Source organism: Delphinus delphis, chromosome 15 (genome assembly GCF_949987515.2).
Source record: "Delphinus delphis chromosome 15, mDelDel1.2, whole genome shotgun sequence".
In the NCBI taxonomy this organism is placed as follows: domain Eukaryota; kingdom Metazoa; phylum Chordata; class Mammalia; order Artiodactyla; family Delphinidae; genus Delphinus; species Delphinus delphis.
In genome coordinates, this window is record NC_082697.1 from 27,203,539 (window position 1) to 27,219,701 (window position 16,163).

The following is a 16,163-nucleotide window of genomic DNA, read 5'->3' on the forward strand; positions in this document are numbered from 1 at the left end:
CCAGGCCCATGGGGTCTACAAGTCTGGTCTGGATTAGACACGCTGAGAGGCAAATGCTGGCCCCCCCAGCAGGCCGCCTGGCGGGACCCGTGCTCACAGCTGCTGAGGCTCACAGGGACATAAATCATGGTGGCAGGAGGCTCTGGGGCTGGGACCACCTTAGCCTTCTGAAGGGCACAGGGGCCTGAGAGTCATGGGAAGGGATGCCTGGGTCCACTGGGGGTGTTCTCCATCCTCTGTTGGGGCAGCTGAAACAGGGCAGGTCAGAGGGGGCCAGGAGACCATTTGGCAGGCCTCACATCTTAGGGCCAAGATCTTGACTTTGTTCTAACTATTCACTCTGCAATCATCTACAAACATGCAGATAAGTGACAAAAAGTAGTACAGAGAACTCACATATACCCTTTACCTGGATCCACCAAGTTTTAACAGTTTGGGACATTTGCTTTATCCTTCTCTCGCTCGCACAGATTATTTTTTTCTGAACCATTTGAGTATGTCATCTACATCATGTTCCTCTACCCCTTAATACTTCAGGGTGTGTTTCTGAAGCACAAGGATATCCTCTTACATAACCATACTGTTAGTAAATTCAGTGAATGTAACATTGATATAATAGTTTAATCTGTTGTCCTTAATCCAATTTTATCAACTGTCCAGTCATGTCCTCTATAGCATCACCCCACTGCAGGACAGGATCCAGCCCAGGGGCATGTTGCATTTTGCTGTCCACGTCTAGGCTTTTCATATCAAGTCCAGATGAAGTAAAATACACAATAGCAGGAGATGCAGACAGGGTTGAACAAAGATGTTCAACCGTACATGTGTGTCCCGTGGACTGATTTTTTTTTTTTTTTTTTTTTTGCGATACGCAGGCCTCTCACTGTTGTGGCCTCTCCCGTTGAGGAGCACAGGCTCCGGACGTGCAGGCTCAGCGGCCATGGCTCACGGGCCCAGCTGCTCCTCGGCATGTGGGATCTTCCCGGACCGGGGCACGAACCCGTGTCCCCTGCATCGGCAGGCAGACTCTCAACCACCGCGCCACCAGGGAAACCCGGACTGATGTTTTTGTAAATCCTCTAATGTTCTCACGATAATGCATCATACTTGTGATTGTATATGGTTGCTTAAGAGTTAACTTGCTAAATATGTTAGAGGTTTTGGAATTCTATTCTGTGGGGTTTTAATTTTTTTAATCTAAGAGGAGCCTCATAAAATGGAAGTGGCCTGGGCCAATGGGAGGAACTTAATGTGGTGGAGGAGCCTTGGGCTGCAGGGAGGTACCTTGCATTCTCAGCCCAGCTCAGCTCCAAATGTTGTGCAAATCTGGCTCATCGCTGTCCCTCTCTGGGCTTCAGTTTCTCCATTGCCATGGGCGACTTCTGAGTCCTTCCACTTGCAGCTGTGGAATTAGAGAAGAGAGTCCTGAGTGGTAGGCAGGAAGACCTGGGTTCCCGGTGGCCCAGCAGAGTCAGGGACTCACTGGGGGACCTCGGGCAGGTTGCTTCGTCTGTACTGGCTCAGCTTCTCATTGTGAAATGATGGACTCCGAGATACTTCTTGTGTTGATGCTCCTTGTGTCTAATAAGGTTTGGGTGGAGGGTGCAACCTGATATTTAGGCCTCCTGTTCAGGGTCCAAGGTGGCCTGGTTGAAGTTGCTCATTCCACTGCCTCAGCCCTGGGTTTCTTCTCCCTGAGCTCCTTTAAATCCTCTGGCCCCGAGTCGGCCCTCGCTCAGGCAGCCTGGAGAAGCCTGGCTGGGTTGGCCCATCCTGAAGGTGGAAAGCTTGTGTGTTGGGGACAGTGATGTTAGGCAAATGGCCCCCAGAGGTACTGGTCCACAGCTGTGCCTCTCCCAAGTCATGTGTGTTGGGCTGGCCTTGTAGCTCACATGGGCCCCGAGACATTAACTGTCCATTACCCAGGAACGAGGCCCCAGGAAGACAGCAAGCAGCAAAACGTGCAGAACGGAGCACTACGCAGCTGCGAAAAAGCATGAAGCAGCTCTTTAAACACTGAAGGTGTGTTGTTAAGTAAAAAAAAGAATCCAAGTGCAGAACAGTGTGTAAAATGCTACCTCTCGTGCAAAAACAAGGTATATGTGATTTGCCTGTATCTGCAAACACTGTCTCTGAAGGAACTCTGAGACTCTGGTTACCAGAATTGCCTCTGAGAACTGGAATTGAGTGGTTGGAAGGAAACTCATTGCCAGTTTATTCTTTTGTGTCTTCTGAACTGTGAATACTGTGTGTTGTCTATTTCAAGGGGAATACAGCTGAAGGAACCTAGTATGAGTAGGTGTGCAAGAGGGGCTCCTGGGTTGCTGCTAATCGCATTTCTTCATCTGCACACTGGGTGCGCAGGTGTGCTCAGTCTGTGAAAGTAACTTAATGGCATGTGCACTGTCCTGCAGGTATATTATACTTTGATAAAAAGTGCTAACTCAGTATGCTGCAAATGATTGTTTAAGTGTATGTGTTTTACAAAAACTCTTCAGGATTACGACAATGTTAACTGTAGTTGTCTTTGGGATGGGTGATATTTCTAGGGTCTTGCAGTATTTCAATTTTTTTTTTACAATGAAAACATAAGCAGAGAAATCTATAAATACTTTTTCAGAACCAGTAATCAGTATAGAGCATTTCTGGAAGGACACACAGGAAACAGCAGAAGTGCCTTTGGGGAGGAGCCTGAGGGAGGTACATACTTTTCACTGCATACTATTGGATACAACTTACATTATTTACCCAGTGCATAGTCTATTAAAAACGACTTAAGGCAAAACAAATAATTATTTTTCTGTCCCAGCTGTTCTTGCTGATTAGGGATTAGCCCAGGGAGGGCCAGAGGGGTCAAGCAACTTCTCCGGGGTCATCCAGCTAATCTGGTGGCAGAAGTGGGCCTCCAGCCCAAAGCACCCAAGTGTCTGCTCTGTCCCCACTTCCAGGTTTCCTGCCATTGACAAGGTCACAGTCCTTTTCCCGTGGCTTTGCCAGGGGCCGCCTGGCCCTGGAGCTGGGTAGGTGCAGGGGGTACACTGTGCTTTCCTAATTAGCTCCCGAAGGGGGATTGTTTGTTGATCTGCAAAATGGGCAGCCCCACTTCAGGCTCTGTCCGAGGGTCAAATACAGGGGGTGACAGAGCAGAGTGGATACAGGCATGGAATGTAGAGCCAGGCTTCAGCTGGTAAACACTAAATAAGTGTCTGTTAAAAAAACAGATTAAAAAATAGGCATATGAACGTACCTGGAGGAAAGGGTGGCTGCCTGGCTCTGCCGCCTCTCCTGGCCCCTCTCCCTGTCTCCCCTGCCTCCAGCCTCTACAGCTTCCCCAATCCTGGCCCCACAGGGACAGATCTGTGAGATGGGGAAACACCGGCCCCCACCTCCCAGGGCTTCTGGGAGAATATTCAGGGTCACAGGAGCTGGCACCCAATCTGGGGCATCTCCAGGGCAAGGGAAGGAGCTCACTTTGGGCTTTATAGGTGGACAGACCTCACATTGTCACCCTGCCATGTGCCAGCCACGTGCCTTTGGATGTCATTGTTTCTTTAAATTTTTTTTATTTATTTTTGGCTGCGTTGGGTCTTCATTGCTACGCTAGCTGCGGCGAGCAGGGGCTACTCTTTGTTGCGGTGCGCGGGCTTCTCATTGTGGTGGCTTCTCTTGTTGTGGAGCACCGGCTCTGGGCGCACAGGCTTCAGTAGTTGTGGCTCTCGGGCTCTAGAGTGCAGGCTCAGTACTTGTGGTGCATGGGCTTAGTTGCTCTGCAGCGTGTGGGATCTTCCTGGACCAGGGCTTGAACCCGTGTCCCCTGCATTGGGAGGCGGATTCTTAACCACTGTGCCACCAGGGAAGCCCTGTCATTGTTTCTTTAAATCTTCTCAGCTCCAACATGGGCAAAAGTATCCCGTCAGCACACACGCATTTGCACATGTGAAAAACCACGTGCCTACCTGGCCCTGTTTGTGAAGACGTGGATAAGGGATGGGTTAAAGTATGGTATGTTCACAAAATGGAATAAACAGCTACTGAAGGAATGAAGATACCCTTTACCTTTATGTACTGACTTGGGATAACACCCAAGCTAGATTAAGGAAAAAAAAAATTCACGGAGCAGAAAGTGGGTACACTATGCTACTGTTTGTGTAAAGAGTGGAAGAAAACATATATGTATATTTCTGTATTTGCTTGGTTATTCACAAGGAATAGGGATGTCACAAAAAAACTAGTGGCTGAGCCTGCCTGCGGCGGGAGAACTGTGGCCGGAGGACAAGAGGGAGGGAGACTTTTCACCACATACCCTCTTGTACCTTTTGAATTTTGAACCATGTGGATGAATATATTCCTTATTCAAAAATAAATAAAATTAAGATTTTTCTTTTTTTTTACCAACCACACCAGACACCCAACAGTTGTTCAGGAAGACAGTGAGGAAAGATTGGTTATCTCGACTTCTAGAGAGGGGGGGTCCCCTGTCTTCCCCCAGCTCCACCCCCTCCAGGGCACAGGGTGGCACCTGTGACACCTGTGTCTCTTCCAAGGTCCAGGAGAGGGGCCACCTCTGACCTCTGATGTCCCCAGGCCCCTCCCTTCTTCAGCTGGGAACATTTTTTACTTAAAAATACCTTTTATTTTAAACCCATCAATTCTCTCTCTCTCATACACACACCCACACTCATGCACAGACACACACACGTCCTCTGTCAACAACAGTCTTTGTTTTTCCAAAAGTTCTGCCTTGTCTCTGACCAGCCAGGGCTCGGGCCGGCTGCATGGGTCCTCACGGCTCTCCAGGGTGGGGTGGAGATGTCCCAGGGGGCCTGCTCATAGGGTCATGGGCCCAGGCCATTGTCCTCTGGTCCCTACACAAAGAAGGGACCTGGGTTCAGCTCCTGGGGTCTTCCCCTGTTCGCCCAGTGGTTGGCCTCTGGCCTCCTTCTCAGGGTCCTGCTTGGAACAAATGACATATGGGTCCAGGCTCATCTCCGAGGCACTCGAACTGGGGCCACCCCCCTCACCTTCAAGCAGCTGCCCCCCAGGTCGCGACGGCTACCCTGCAGGAAGAGAGAAAGAGGTATTAGGGGGTTCAGTTGGGTCATCATGAACACTGAAACTAACCTCTGTGTCCAGCAATAGGGGACTTGATAAAAAAAAAAAATCAGTTAGCTGCACAATCAAGTTCTTGCAGAAGGCAGAAGAAACTCTATATGGACTAACAGGGGATGACTCTTTATGGACTAATATCATTTAAGGACGAAAGCAAGGACTGAGTGCATGTTCCTGTGTGCTGAGATGTCCAGAGAGAAGGGCACACGGGAAATCACTAACGGGTTTCCTCAGAGGAGAGGAATGTGATGAGGAGACAGGATGGGAGGAAGCCTTTTTTTTTTTTAACTCTATATACTTTTTTACTTTTTTCATTTCTTCCTCGTGTGATTTGTTGCTTTAAAAAAAAATCCAGTATAGTTTAAATCATAGTATTTTACACTCAAGGGAAGAACACACCCCACAGTGGTTCTCCCACTGCCTGGCTGTATACCCAGTGGCCTGCTCGTCAACCTCAAAAGTAGATTCTGGAATTCCGGCCTCCCTGCCTTCATTCAGGGTGTTCCCTCTGCCAGGAATATGCTCTCTGGTCCTATCCTAGGAAGATTTCTCTATTCCTGCAATTCCTAGCACTTCTTGCCTTTCTGGGGCCAGGATAAAGCCCAGAAGGGGAAGATGGGGTCTCTCCTGTGTTCTCCCATCAGGCTGGGAGCTCAAGGGGGTGGTCGGGGAAAGTCTTTCACTCTGTAGTCCCAGTTCCAGCCCAGGGACTGGCGTGGAGCAGTTGCCAACCAACGCCGCTTGGATCAGGGGTGTCCACTGGGAGACAAGGTAATGGTGGCAGCCCTGGAAGCCACCTGCCCCTCACGCTGCAGGGGCAGTCTCTACCCACTGTCCTGAGGTCTGACATGTGGGTTTCATCCTCACTGTAAGCCAGCGAGATCACAGGCCTTCGCGTACCCCCTCTGTTGCAGCCTCCAGCGTTGCATGGCTGGCTCAGAGGCACCCAGCCAGTTGGTAAAAAGGGCTGGGCTAGAAAAATCCATGTTGTCCAACAGTCTGTCCCGTTTCTAAGACACAATGGTGTCTGCAATCCCACTGTAAATACTCACCCCCGAACCTGACTAGGAGATAATGGGACCGGCATTTTTCTCAGCCATCTAGAGAAACAGCTGACCACCTCGGAGCTCTGCCCGCTGCCCCGCTCCACTCCTGGGCCCAGGTTGGGGCAGATCCATCCAGATGCGAGCCCAGCCTCCCTTGAGGCTCTCCGGGCCCAGGGACAGTGTGTTCATTCACAGGCAGGGCTATTTTGAGGGCTGAGGCCACAGTCCCAGCAGAGCCTGGGGCTTGGGCTTCTCAGACAAACTCTGGCAAGAGTGGCTGAGAAGGGCGGATGGGGGTGGGGGGTGTAGTGTTGAGGTTGGAGGACAGAAAACCGGCCTCCCAGCTTTTCACTCTAAGTCCTCAGGGTAAGGGAGAGCCACCTCCACCCCAAGTCTGGCAGTCATTGCGAGACCTGTGTCCCCTGAGGATGCTGGGACTGTTCAGCTCCCTGAACCTCAGTTTCTTCATCTATGAAATGGGGACAAAACGATTCTACTTGCCACCCCAGGGTGCAACGAAATGCAACTGCAGCTGTGAAGGAGGCTTGTAACTGCCAAACGCATTTAGGAGAAGCCTTGACTAGGCCCCAGCTTCTTTGTCTCTTTGTGCCTCAGCGCCAAGGGCTCTGGGAAGCACTGTAGTTAGGCGGCGGCTAGAGTGAAACAGATCTGGGCTTCAAGCCCTGCTCTGCCTTGGATTACCTGTCAGACCTCAGGCAAGTGACTTCAGCTCATTGAGCCTCGGTTTCCCCATGTGTAAAGTTAGTTACTGTGAGGATTACACACGTTAACGCAGGTAAAGCCCTTAGCACAGTGTCAGGAATATAGTAAGTGTTCAATGAATGTTCGCAAGTATTAACATCAGCATCATCTGGTGATGGGACCTCCTTGCCCCACTGCCCTCTGTGCCACCTCTGCTCCTGAGCTGCTACGCCAAGCGGGGAAGGCCTTACAAGACGACCCTATCTGACCCCCACCCCCCGGTGACAAAAGGGAAAACAGGGCAGAGACAAGACCCTCCTTTCCACCTCCCCTTGCTATTTCTACCACAGAGGGCCACACCTAACCCCTCCTTAAACAGGAAGATGCTACAGGGAGCTATTTCTATGGTGACCCCAACCCCAGACCAGCCAGCTGGGAACGAGGTGGTGGCTCAGGGTGAAGGGATAGGGTCTGGGGCCTTGGAGCTCTCTGGTCACCAGAGCTGAGAAGGAAGGCTCCCACAGGCTCCCCAAGACAGCCAGTTTTCTTCTAGTCGAGTCCTCAAGTCTTTGCGGGCCAGAGCCAGCCAGGATCACCCCTTTTGCTTATTCCCAGAGGAGCCTGTGTGCTTGAGAGCATGGCTTCCACAGCCAAATTTGGCTGGGTTCTAGGTCCTGTAGACAGATCCCGGGGAAGCAGCCAGACCCAGGCGAGGCCCTGTGATCTGTGGGACAGGCCTGAGACCAGCAGAGAAGCCCCCAGTCTACCTGCTGTGGGGGGCAGGCACCTGATGGACACACCCTCTCCCCGAGGGCCCTCCCACATGAACCTTTCCCACGTCCCAGTTGGGCAGGCCTGAGTGCGAATCCTGACTCCATCATGGGCGGTGTCTCTGAACCAGTGACAGCATCTCTAAGCAGTTGGGGATAACCAGAGCACCTCCTTCTCCAGCTGCTGGGGGGTTTTAATGGTAACACGTGGAGAGCACTTACCACGAGAGATCAGTGCTCATCAAGACTGCTGACACTGCTGTCACTGGCCAGTCTTCACCTCCCTTCTATGCGTTGCCACCTTCAACGTCTACCCTTTTCCTTTTCTAGGCTCTAGCTCTCACTGTGTCCTGCTCCTAGAACACTTTCCCCTACTGCCTCAACCTGCCTGCTTCCATCCCCAAGCCTCTGTCAGGAACTTAGCCACTGGGTCAGGGGCTTCCTCTGGCCCTGACAGTCCCTTTGTGCGCCCCCCTCCCCATCAGACCACAACATCTCTGTTTTCACCTCCAGGCCCTGCCCTGGCCCCGCAATTGGAGTTCCTGACAGTGGTGGATGGGCATCCACAACCTGCTTCTCTGGGAATGTTTTCAGAGTCGACAAAAAACAGCTGTCGGGTAGTTAAGGTTTGCTGAACTGAGTGAATAGGTGAAAAGCAGTCAGGGAGTATTGCCGAGGGCCCACAGACCAGGGCCCACAGCTGGGAGGATCAGGGACCCCGGAGAGAGTTCAAATCGGAACTGAAAAAGACTGACTTAGGGAAACTGAGGCAGCAATGGCAGGTGAGAGGCCAGAAGGGGGTGGTCTGAGGCCACGACACAGAGGCTTCCCCAAAACAGAGTGAAGAGGGGAGCTGGGGAAGTTGTGAGAACCAAAGACTAGGGGACCCAGAGGCGTGACTCCAATCCCCCATGACTTTTTTTTTTTAATTTTTATTTTATACTGGAGCATAGTTGATTAACAATGTTGTGTTAGTTTCCGGTGTACAGCAAAGTGATTCAGTTATACCTGTACATGTATCTATTCTTTTTCAAATCTTTTTCCCATTTAGGTTATTACAGAATACTGAGCAGAGTTCCCTGTGCTCCCATACTCTTTCATTTTCCAAAAGGCCACGGGGGCCAGTCAGGGACTCTCTCAGCCTCAGTTTCCCCAGCTGTAAATATTAGCTGCTAGAATCCAAAGCTCTCACAAGACAAGCCTCCTTATTCTAAGAAAAGCCCAGGCCAGAAAGGGGAAAGGCTGGGGATGAAGCAGGCTCCTTGGGGCCTGTGCAGGAAGGCCAGCTTTCAACCAGGAGCACCCCCCAGCAACCTCTGCTGCTACTCAGCCCCGTCCGTCCCCTACCAGCCTGGTTCTCATCCTTACTTAGGAGAGACCACAGGAGCTTACCTCCAGCTCTGCCCGGCTGACTCAAGAGTGCCCTTCCCCAGCACTCCATCTCTTTGGGGGCTGGGTATCCTCAAAAGACCCCCTGCTTCACACCTACTGCTCATCAGCTGGGTACCTCAGGCTCTTGACTGCGGCTGTGCATCCCCTTTTCTTCTCAGTCTCCTGCCCTTGGGTCAGTCTCAGGATGCGGGACAATTATTTTACGGTAAGGGCAGCTCAGGGCAACACATACCAGCAAACCCAGAGCCTGCATTCTGGCTTTCGAGCTGTGTAACATGGGCACCCCTCTGAGCCCCAGGTCCTCACCAGTGATAAAACGGGCAGAACTACCTGCCTGACGGGGTTCTTGTGAAGGTAAAAAGAAAACCAGGAACGCGCGCCCGTACATAGGAAGAGCTCAATAAATGACAGCCTTTGTTATGATTTCCCCACACGCTCTTCCCAGCACACTCCTAGTGGGAGGGGGTGTCCTTCGATGAGCAATCTCCATCCTCTATATCACGCCCGAGCTCTGGGCTTCCCTGCACCCCTTGTTTGGGGAACATTGTGAGCGGTTCTGTTCCACACCAAACTCTGGGCCTGGAGGGCTGCACCCCCGACGACTCCACGTCTCTTTCCCCTCTCTTCATTGGGGTCTCGGCCCCTCTTTTGCTCCGTAAGAAGCCCGTTCCCTGACCCTGCGGCCGCAGTACTGGAGCGCCGCGCGCACTCACCCCCTTGCGCTGGTTGCTGAGGCAGAAGGTGCAGATGGAACGCGGCTGGCGGCCGCCGTCGGGGGCGGCTGGGACCGCGCTCTTGGCGGTGCCCGCCGCTCGGAAGCACGGCTGCCCGTCGTCGGCCGCGTCGCCCAGCAGCAGCACGTTGGCCAGGTGCGCGATGTAGCTGGACGCCAAGCGCAGCGTCTCGATCTTGGATAGCTTGCGGTCCACCGGCTCGGTGGGGATGAGCGTGCGCAGCGCCGTGAAGGCCGTGTTCACGCTCTGCGTGCGGTCCCGCTCCCGCGCGTTGGCCGCCTGCCGCTGTCGCACCACCACCACCGGGCCCGCGCTGCTGGACGCCCGCCGCCCACCCCCGGGGCCCGGACCGCGCCGTGCCGCCTCCAGGCCCTCGCAGCAGCCGAACGACTGGTCGGAGGCGTCGCTCTCGCTGCGGTTCTCCTCGTCCTCGCTCAGTAGCCGCACGTCCGGGTACAGCACGTGCGCGCCGACGGGGCGCAGCAGCGCGAACGCCATGGGCGGCCGGCCGCTTCCCTTGGTGCGCAGCGTCCCAGCGTCTGCCGCGCCCCGCCGTGCGCTCCCGCGCGCTCCCACGGCTCAGCTGGCCACCGCCTTATAGCCGAGGGAGGGGCCAGTCCCGAGGCCGCCCCGGCCGGGGCGGGGGACTCCGCCCTGGCCAATGGGGAGGCGCCCGCCGCGCCCCGGCCAATGGCTACGGGCCCTTCGCCCCAGTTCCCCAGGTTGAAAGCGGCCCGCGAGCTGGTGGCCCGCCCTGAAAGCTCTGGATCCCCGCGGGCGAGCGGGGCAAAAGCCGGAGGTCGGGGTGGGTTGGGTGGGTGGAGTGGGCTGTGCCCAGATCCGGACTCATCTTCAGCCTAGACCGCAGGGAGGCTGCGGGCAGGTCCCTTCTCCTCTCCTGGCTTCAGTTTCCTCATTCGAAAAGAAGATTGCAGAGAAAGCAACTCGTGTTTTTCCTCCCTCAAATTCTAATACTGTGGTTCTGCAACTTTCGTGTAAGAATTAGGGAAGGGGGGGCTTTTGACTTGATAAATTCCCGGATTCCCCCCAATCTGATTCAGCCGACCCAGGATTTTTCATTATGTACAGGATGGTGGTGTCAGTGGAGAACAGTTGGAGAAACACTATAAACTTTCCAAATAAGGACTCGATGGTGTCACATCCCTGACGACAAACTTAAAAAAAAAAAAAAAAAAAAGCAGAACAAAAACAAAACACGCAAACGCCAGTAACTCCATTCATTCATTTATTCAACAAATATTTATTGGGTCCCTGCTATGCCAGGCACGGTTTTAGGTGAGAATAGAAATGTGAACAAAACAAACTCTTTGCTTTCACGGAGTTGACATTTTGGTTGAGGTCCTACCACCAAAATGGTTGTGCCAGACACAGTGCTGAGTGCTTTACTGATCTTTACTTTCCTCTGCTGAAGTTGTGGGGAAGAACCTCTGATTTACAGATAAGAGAGCTCTGGCCTTCAGGGTGAGTGAGGGCAGTGGTCCCAGCCTGTTTGGGACCCACTATCACCCCTGTCCTGTCTCCACCCCAGTAAAATACAAGTTTCTCTCCCTTACTCCCCACAATCCCATCCTGGACTGCAGCAGCCTCCCTGGCTCCAAATCCTCACACTCCCCTTCCCTCTGCTTGAAGTGCCAACACCACCCCCTCAAAAAACTCACACTTACGAAGAGAGGGGGTGGGGGGGAATATATTCCCTCATCGCCTTCCTTCCTTTTGGAAACCTTAGATTGTTCAGCCTGACATCTGACATGTCCTCTTCCTCAGAGGCCCTGGGAAGAATTACTGAGCTGATGATGGTTGTTGGGGTCCCCAGGTCGCTCATGCCCCTTTCCCAGCTCCATCCTGGGGACCGGCCAAGCCTGTATTTGCTTGGCCTTGACAATAACTTTCTCTTTAGCCCAAACGGCAGCCCATGCGGCAGAAGGAGCACAGGGAGTGAAGTCGGAAGGTTTCTAGGTGCATTTCGGCTCCATCTTCCTTCTGGGCATCAGTTTTCTTGACGATGCCTCCCAGCTCTGCCATGCTGTGCATTCCTGTCTCCCAGACCCAGGCCAGAATGGGGGAGAGATGGGGAGCTGGCTGCTGGGAGAGCAGTCCCTGAAGTCTTCAGGCCCTAGGGTCTTCAGGAAGGTCTCTTCCCACACCTGGCTCTCCCCCCTTCATTTGACCGTGACCCCAGCCAGGCTGGGCTTTGGGAAGGAGGAGAAGGAGGCTGCGAGGCCCCCTCCCTGCAGGGCCAGCCCCACACACAGCCCCAGGCCAAGCTGCTGCTTCCTGAGCCGATGAATTATTACCGGGAGATTTCCTTCCCTGTCTGCGCCTCCTCACAGGGGCTCTCGTTCCCTTCACTTTCGCTTCCCCCCCCTCCCCCTCTCTTCTGCTCTGGACCCTCAGGCGGCTTGAAATTCCTCAGTCCAGCCCCCTCCCTTTCCAGCACGACCTGGAGGAACCAAATAGGGCGTGAACTGGGCCCGGAAGGTGGGGAGGGGGCTTCCTTGGAAGGCGCATTCATTCATTCGCTCCTCAGGCAGGTTTTGACACAGGCGACCCTGGGAGTAAAATAAAACCATGAATGAGACTCAGGGCCTTCTGCAGCCCAGAGGGGAAGGCGAGCTGTAAACAAAGAATTCCAGGACAATGTGGTCGGTGCAAGCCAGGGCCTGGCATCAGAGAGACCCGGTTCCGGCCCAAGGTTAGCAGCCTCTTGGAGTCTCAGCTTCCTGCTCTGAAGACGGAGGGGTAATAATAGTACTTATTCCCAGAGCTGATGGTGAGTTTATGCCAGGAATGCCAGGGCCTGGCACACGGAGTGCGAAACACCCGAGAGCAGTTTGTGCCAGTGGTGTCAGGGGCTGGGGCCCGCCGCTGAGGAGCACCCTGCCTGGGAAGGGACTGAGCAGCTTGGACTCTTCTAGGACTTGTCCCTGGGAGTGGGGAGGGGACTTCTGCTACAGTCTCAGCCCACCCGCACAAGGCTTTCAGCTCCTCTCCTCCTCTTTCCTCACCCTGCGGCAGCCACACGGGCCTCCTTGCTATCCCTGGAGCCCACTTCTGCCCGGCACCCACTGTCCCCAGATATTCCCATAGCTAATTCCCTTATTTCCGTCCCATCTTCCCTCAAATCTCATCTCCTCAGGGAGGCCTCCCCTACCCCTCAGCACTCCTCTGGCTCTCCCTCTCCCCTTCCCCTGCTCTACTTCTTTCCAGAGTATTCATCATTACTTCTACTCATTCATTTATTCATTCATCCACAAATGTTAATTGAGTACCTACTATGCACCAGGCACGGTTCTGGGTACTGGGAATACGGTGGCAAACACACTACATATTTATTTGTCTGCCAGCTGTCTATCTGCACCAGAAAATAAGCTTCTTGGGGCAGCGACTTTGTATCAATATTTTGCTCATCTCACTTCCTCCTCACCACGACCTTCTGAGGTAGGTATTGTTATTCCCATGTTACAGATGAAGAAACTGAGGTTCCGAGAGGGGAAAGTGACTCGCCAAGGTCACTCCGGGGCCAGCGGAGGAACTCAGCTCAGTCTTCCTCAGCCACACGGCCTCTCAGGCAGCCCAGAGGTGTGTGAGGGCTGAGTAGGAGTCCACCAGGGAAGAGGAGGAGGGTCTTACAGGGTGAGAGAACAGCAGCTGGCCCCGGCCTTCCTGACCAGGGCACGCCGGCCTTCAGTCCCGCTGAAGCACTTGCAGTTCCTCCGAGGCACCAGCTTTGCCCTGTCTGTCCACCTCTTCTGGAGACCCATCCCTTCAGGTCTGACCAGACAGACGACCCTACTCCTCCACCAAAGTTCAGTGTAGCTCCTCAGGGAAGCCTGCTCTGTGGCTCCTCCCAAACCTTGGTGCAAAGTCTTGTGCTGACACACTGTGTTTTTTGTTTTTTTTTTTTGCGGTACGCGGGCCTCTCACTGTTGTGGCCTCTCCCGTTGCGGAGCACAGGCTCCAGACGCGCAGGCTCAGTGGCCATGGCTCACGGGCCTAGCTGCTCCGTGGCATGTGGGATCTTCCCGGACCAGGGCACGAACGCGTGTCCCCTGCATTGGCAGGCAGACTCTCAACCACTGCACCACCAGGGAAGCCCGACACACTGTGTTTTGACTTCTCTCCCTGATTCCCCACTCCATTTCCCTCCCCCCACAAGTGCACCCACTCTATTTTTTTAAAAACAATTTTTTAAGAGCAATTTTAGGTTTAAACAAAATTGAGAAGTACAGAAATGTCTCATAGACCCCTTGTCCCCACAAATGAATAGCCTTGCTGTTACCGACACCTCCCAGCAGAGTGGTACATTTGCTACAATTGATGACTCTGTTGTACATTGACACATCATTATCACGCAGAGATTCACTCTTGGTGTTGTACATTCTATGGGTCTGGACAAATGTATGCTGACATATATCCATGATTATAGTAGCATACAGAATATTTTCACTGCCCTAGAATTCTGTGTTCTGCCTGTTCATCTACACCCCAATCCCTGCAACCACTGATCTTTTTATTGTCTCCATAGTTTTGCCTTTTCCAGAATGTCATAGAGTTAGAATCATACAGTATGTAGCCTTTTCGGATTGACTTCTTTCACTTAGCAATATGTATTTAGTGTTCCTCTATATCTTTTCATGGCTTGAAACCTTTTATTTTTTTTTCAGCGCTGAATAATATTACCTTGTCTAGAGGTACCACAGTTTATCCATTTACCTACTGAGGGACATCTTGGCTGCCTCCAGGTTTTTGCAATTAAGAATCAGGCTGCTATAAACATCTGTGTGCAGGTTTTGGATGGATATAAATTTTCAGTTCCTTTGGGTAAATACCAAGGAGTGCAATTGCTCGATCATATGACAAGAGTATGTTTAATTTTATGAGGAACCACCAAACTGTCTTCCAAAGTGGTTGTACCATTTTGCGTTCCCACCAGCAATAGATAAGAGTTCCTGTTTCTCCATATTCTCGTCAGCGTTTGGTATAGTCAGTGTTCCAGGTTGTGGCCGTTCTCATAGGTGTGTAGTGATATGTCATTGTTGTTTTAATTTGCATTTCCCTGATGACGTATGACGTGGAGCATCTTTTCATATGCTTATTTGCCATCTGTATACCTTCTTTAGTGAGGTGTCTGCTAAGGTCTTTGGCCCAATTTTTAATAGGGTTATTTTCTTATGGTTGAGTTTTAAGAGTTCTTTGTATATTTTGGATAACTAGTCCTTTATAAGATGGGTCTTTTGCAAATATTTTCTCCCAGTCTATGGTTTGTCTTGTCATTCTCTTGACATTGTCTTCTGCAGAGCAGAAGTTTATAATCTTAATGAAGTCTAGCTTCTCAATTATTTCTTTCATGGGTCGTGTCTTTGGTATCATATCTAAAAAGTCATTACCATACCCAATGTCATCTATGTTTTCTCCTATGTTATATTCCAAGAGTTTTATAGTTCTGTGTTTTACATTTAGGCCTAGGATCTATTCTGACTTATTTTTTGTGAAGGGTGTAAGGTCTCTGTCTAGATTCATCTTCCTGCATGTAGATGTCCAGTTGTTCCAGCACCACTGGCTGATGGTATTCGCTCCATTGTATTGCTTTTGCTCCTTTGTCAAAGATCAGTTGACTGTATTTATGTGGGTCTATTTCTGGGCTGTCTATTCTCTTCCATTGATCTATTTGTCTATTCTTTCACCAATACCACACTTTTAAAATATATATATATTTATTTATTTAGGCTGCTCCAGGTCTTAGTTGCTGCATGCAGGATCTTTAGTTGTGGCATGTGGACTTCTTAGTTGCGGCATGCGGACTCAGTTATGGCAATGCAGACTCTTTAGTTGCGGCATGTGGACTCTTAGTTGTGGCATGTGGACTTCTTGTGGCATGTGGATTCCTAGTTGCAGCACGTGGACTCTTAGTTGTGGCACACAGACTCTTTAGTTGCAGTATGCAGACTCTTAGTTGCAGCACACAGACTCTATAGTTATGACACGTGGACTCTTAGTTGTGGCACGTGGACTCTAGTTGCGGCAGTGGACTTCTTAGTTGCGGCATGCGGACTCTTAGTTGCAGCATGTGGACTCTTGGTTGTGGCACGTGGACTCTTAGCTGCGGCATGCAGACGCTTTAGTTGCGGCATGTGGACTCTTAGTTGTGGCATGCAGACTATTTGTGGCATGAGGACTTCTTAGTTGCAGCATGTGGACTCTTATTTGCAGCCTTGGACTCTTTAGTTGCGGCATGCGGACTCAGTTGCAGCATGCAGACTCTTAGTTGTGGCATGAGGACTCTTCAAGTGTGGCATGCGGACTTCTTAGATGCAGACTCAGTTGTGGCATGAGGACTCTTAGTTGCGGCATATGGACTCTTAGTTGTGGTATGCAGACTCTTAGTTGCA

The 16,163-nt window shown here is 51.9% G+C and overlaps 1 protein-coding gene across 1 annotated transcript; it reads right to left on the reverse strand.

Annotated features, from left to right (window-relative positions):
• Nucleotides 1–4,481: 4,481 nt before the first annotated feature.
• On the reverse strand, nucleotides 4,482–10,266 carry TCF15 (transcription factor 15). Its single transcript, XM_060032817.2, has 2 exons — nucleotides 9,733–10,266; nucleotides 4,482–5,057 (listed from the first exon to the last, which is right to left on the reverse strand). Exons 1-2 carry the CDS (start codon nucleotides 10,249–10,251, stop codon nucleotides 4,983–4,985), a joined length of 594 nt encoding a protein of 197 aa, XP_059888800.1. The 5' UTR covers nucleotides 10,252–10,266; the 3' UTR covers nucleotides 4,482–4,982.
• Between the last annotated feature and the right edge of the window lie 5,897 nt (nucleotides 10,267–16,163).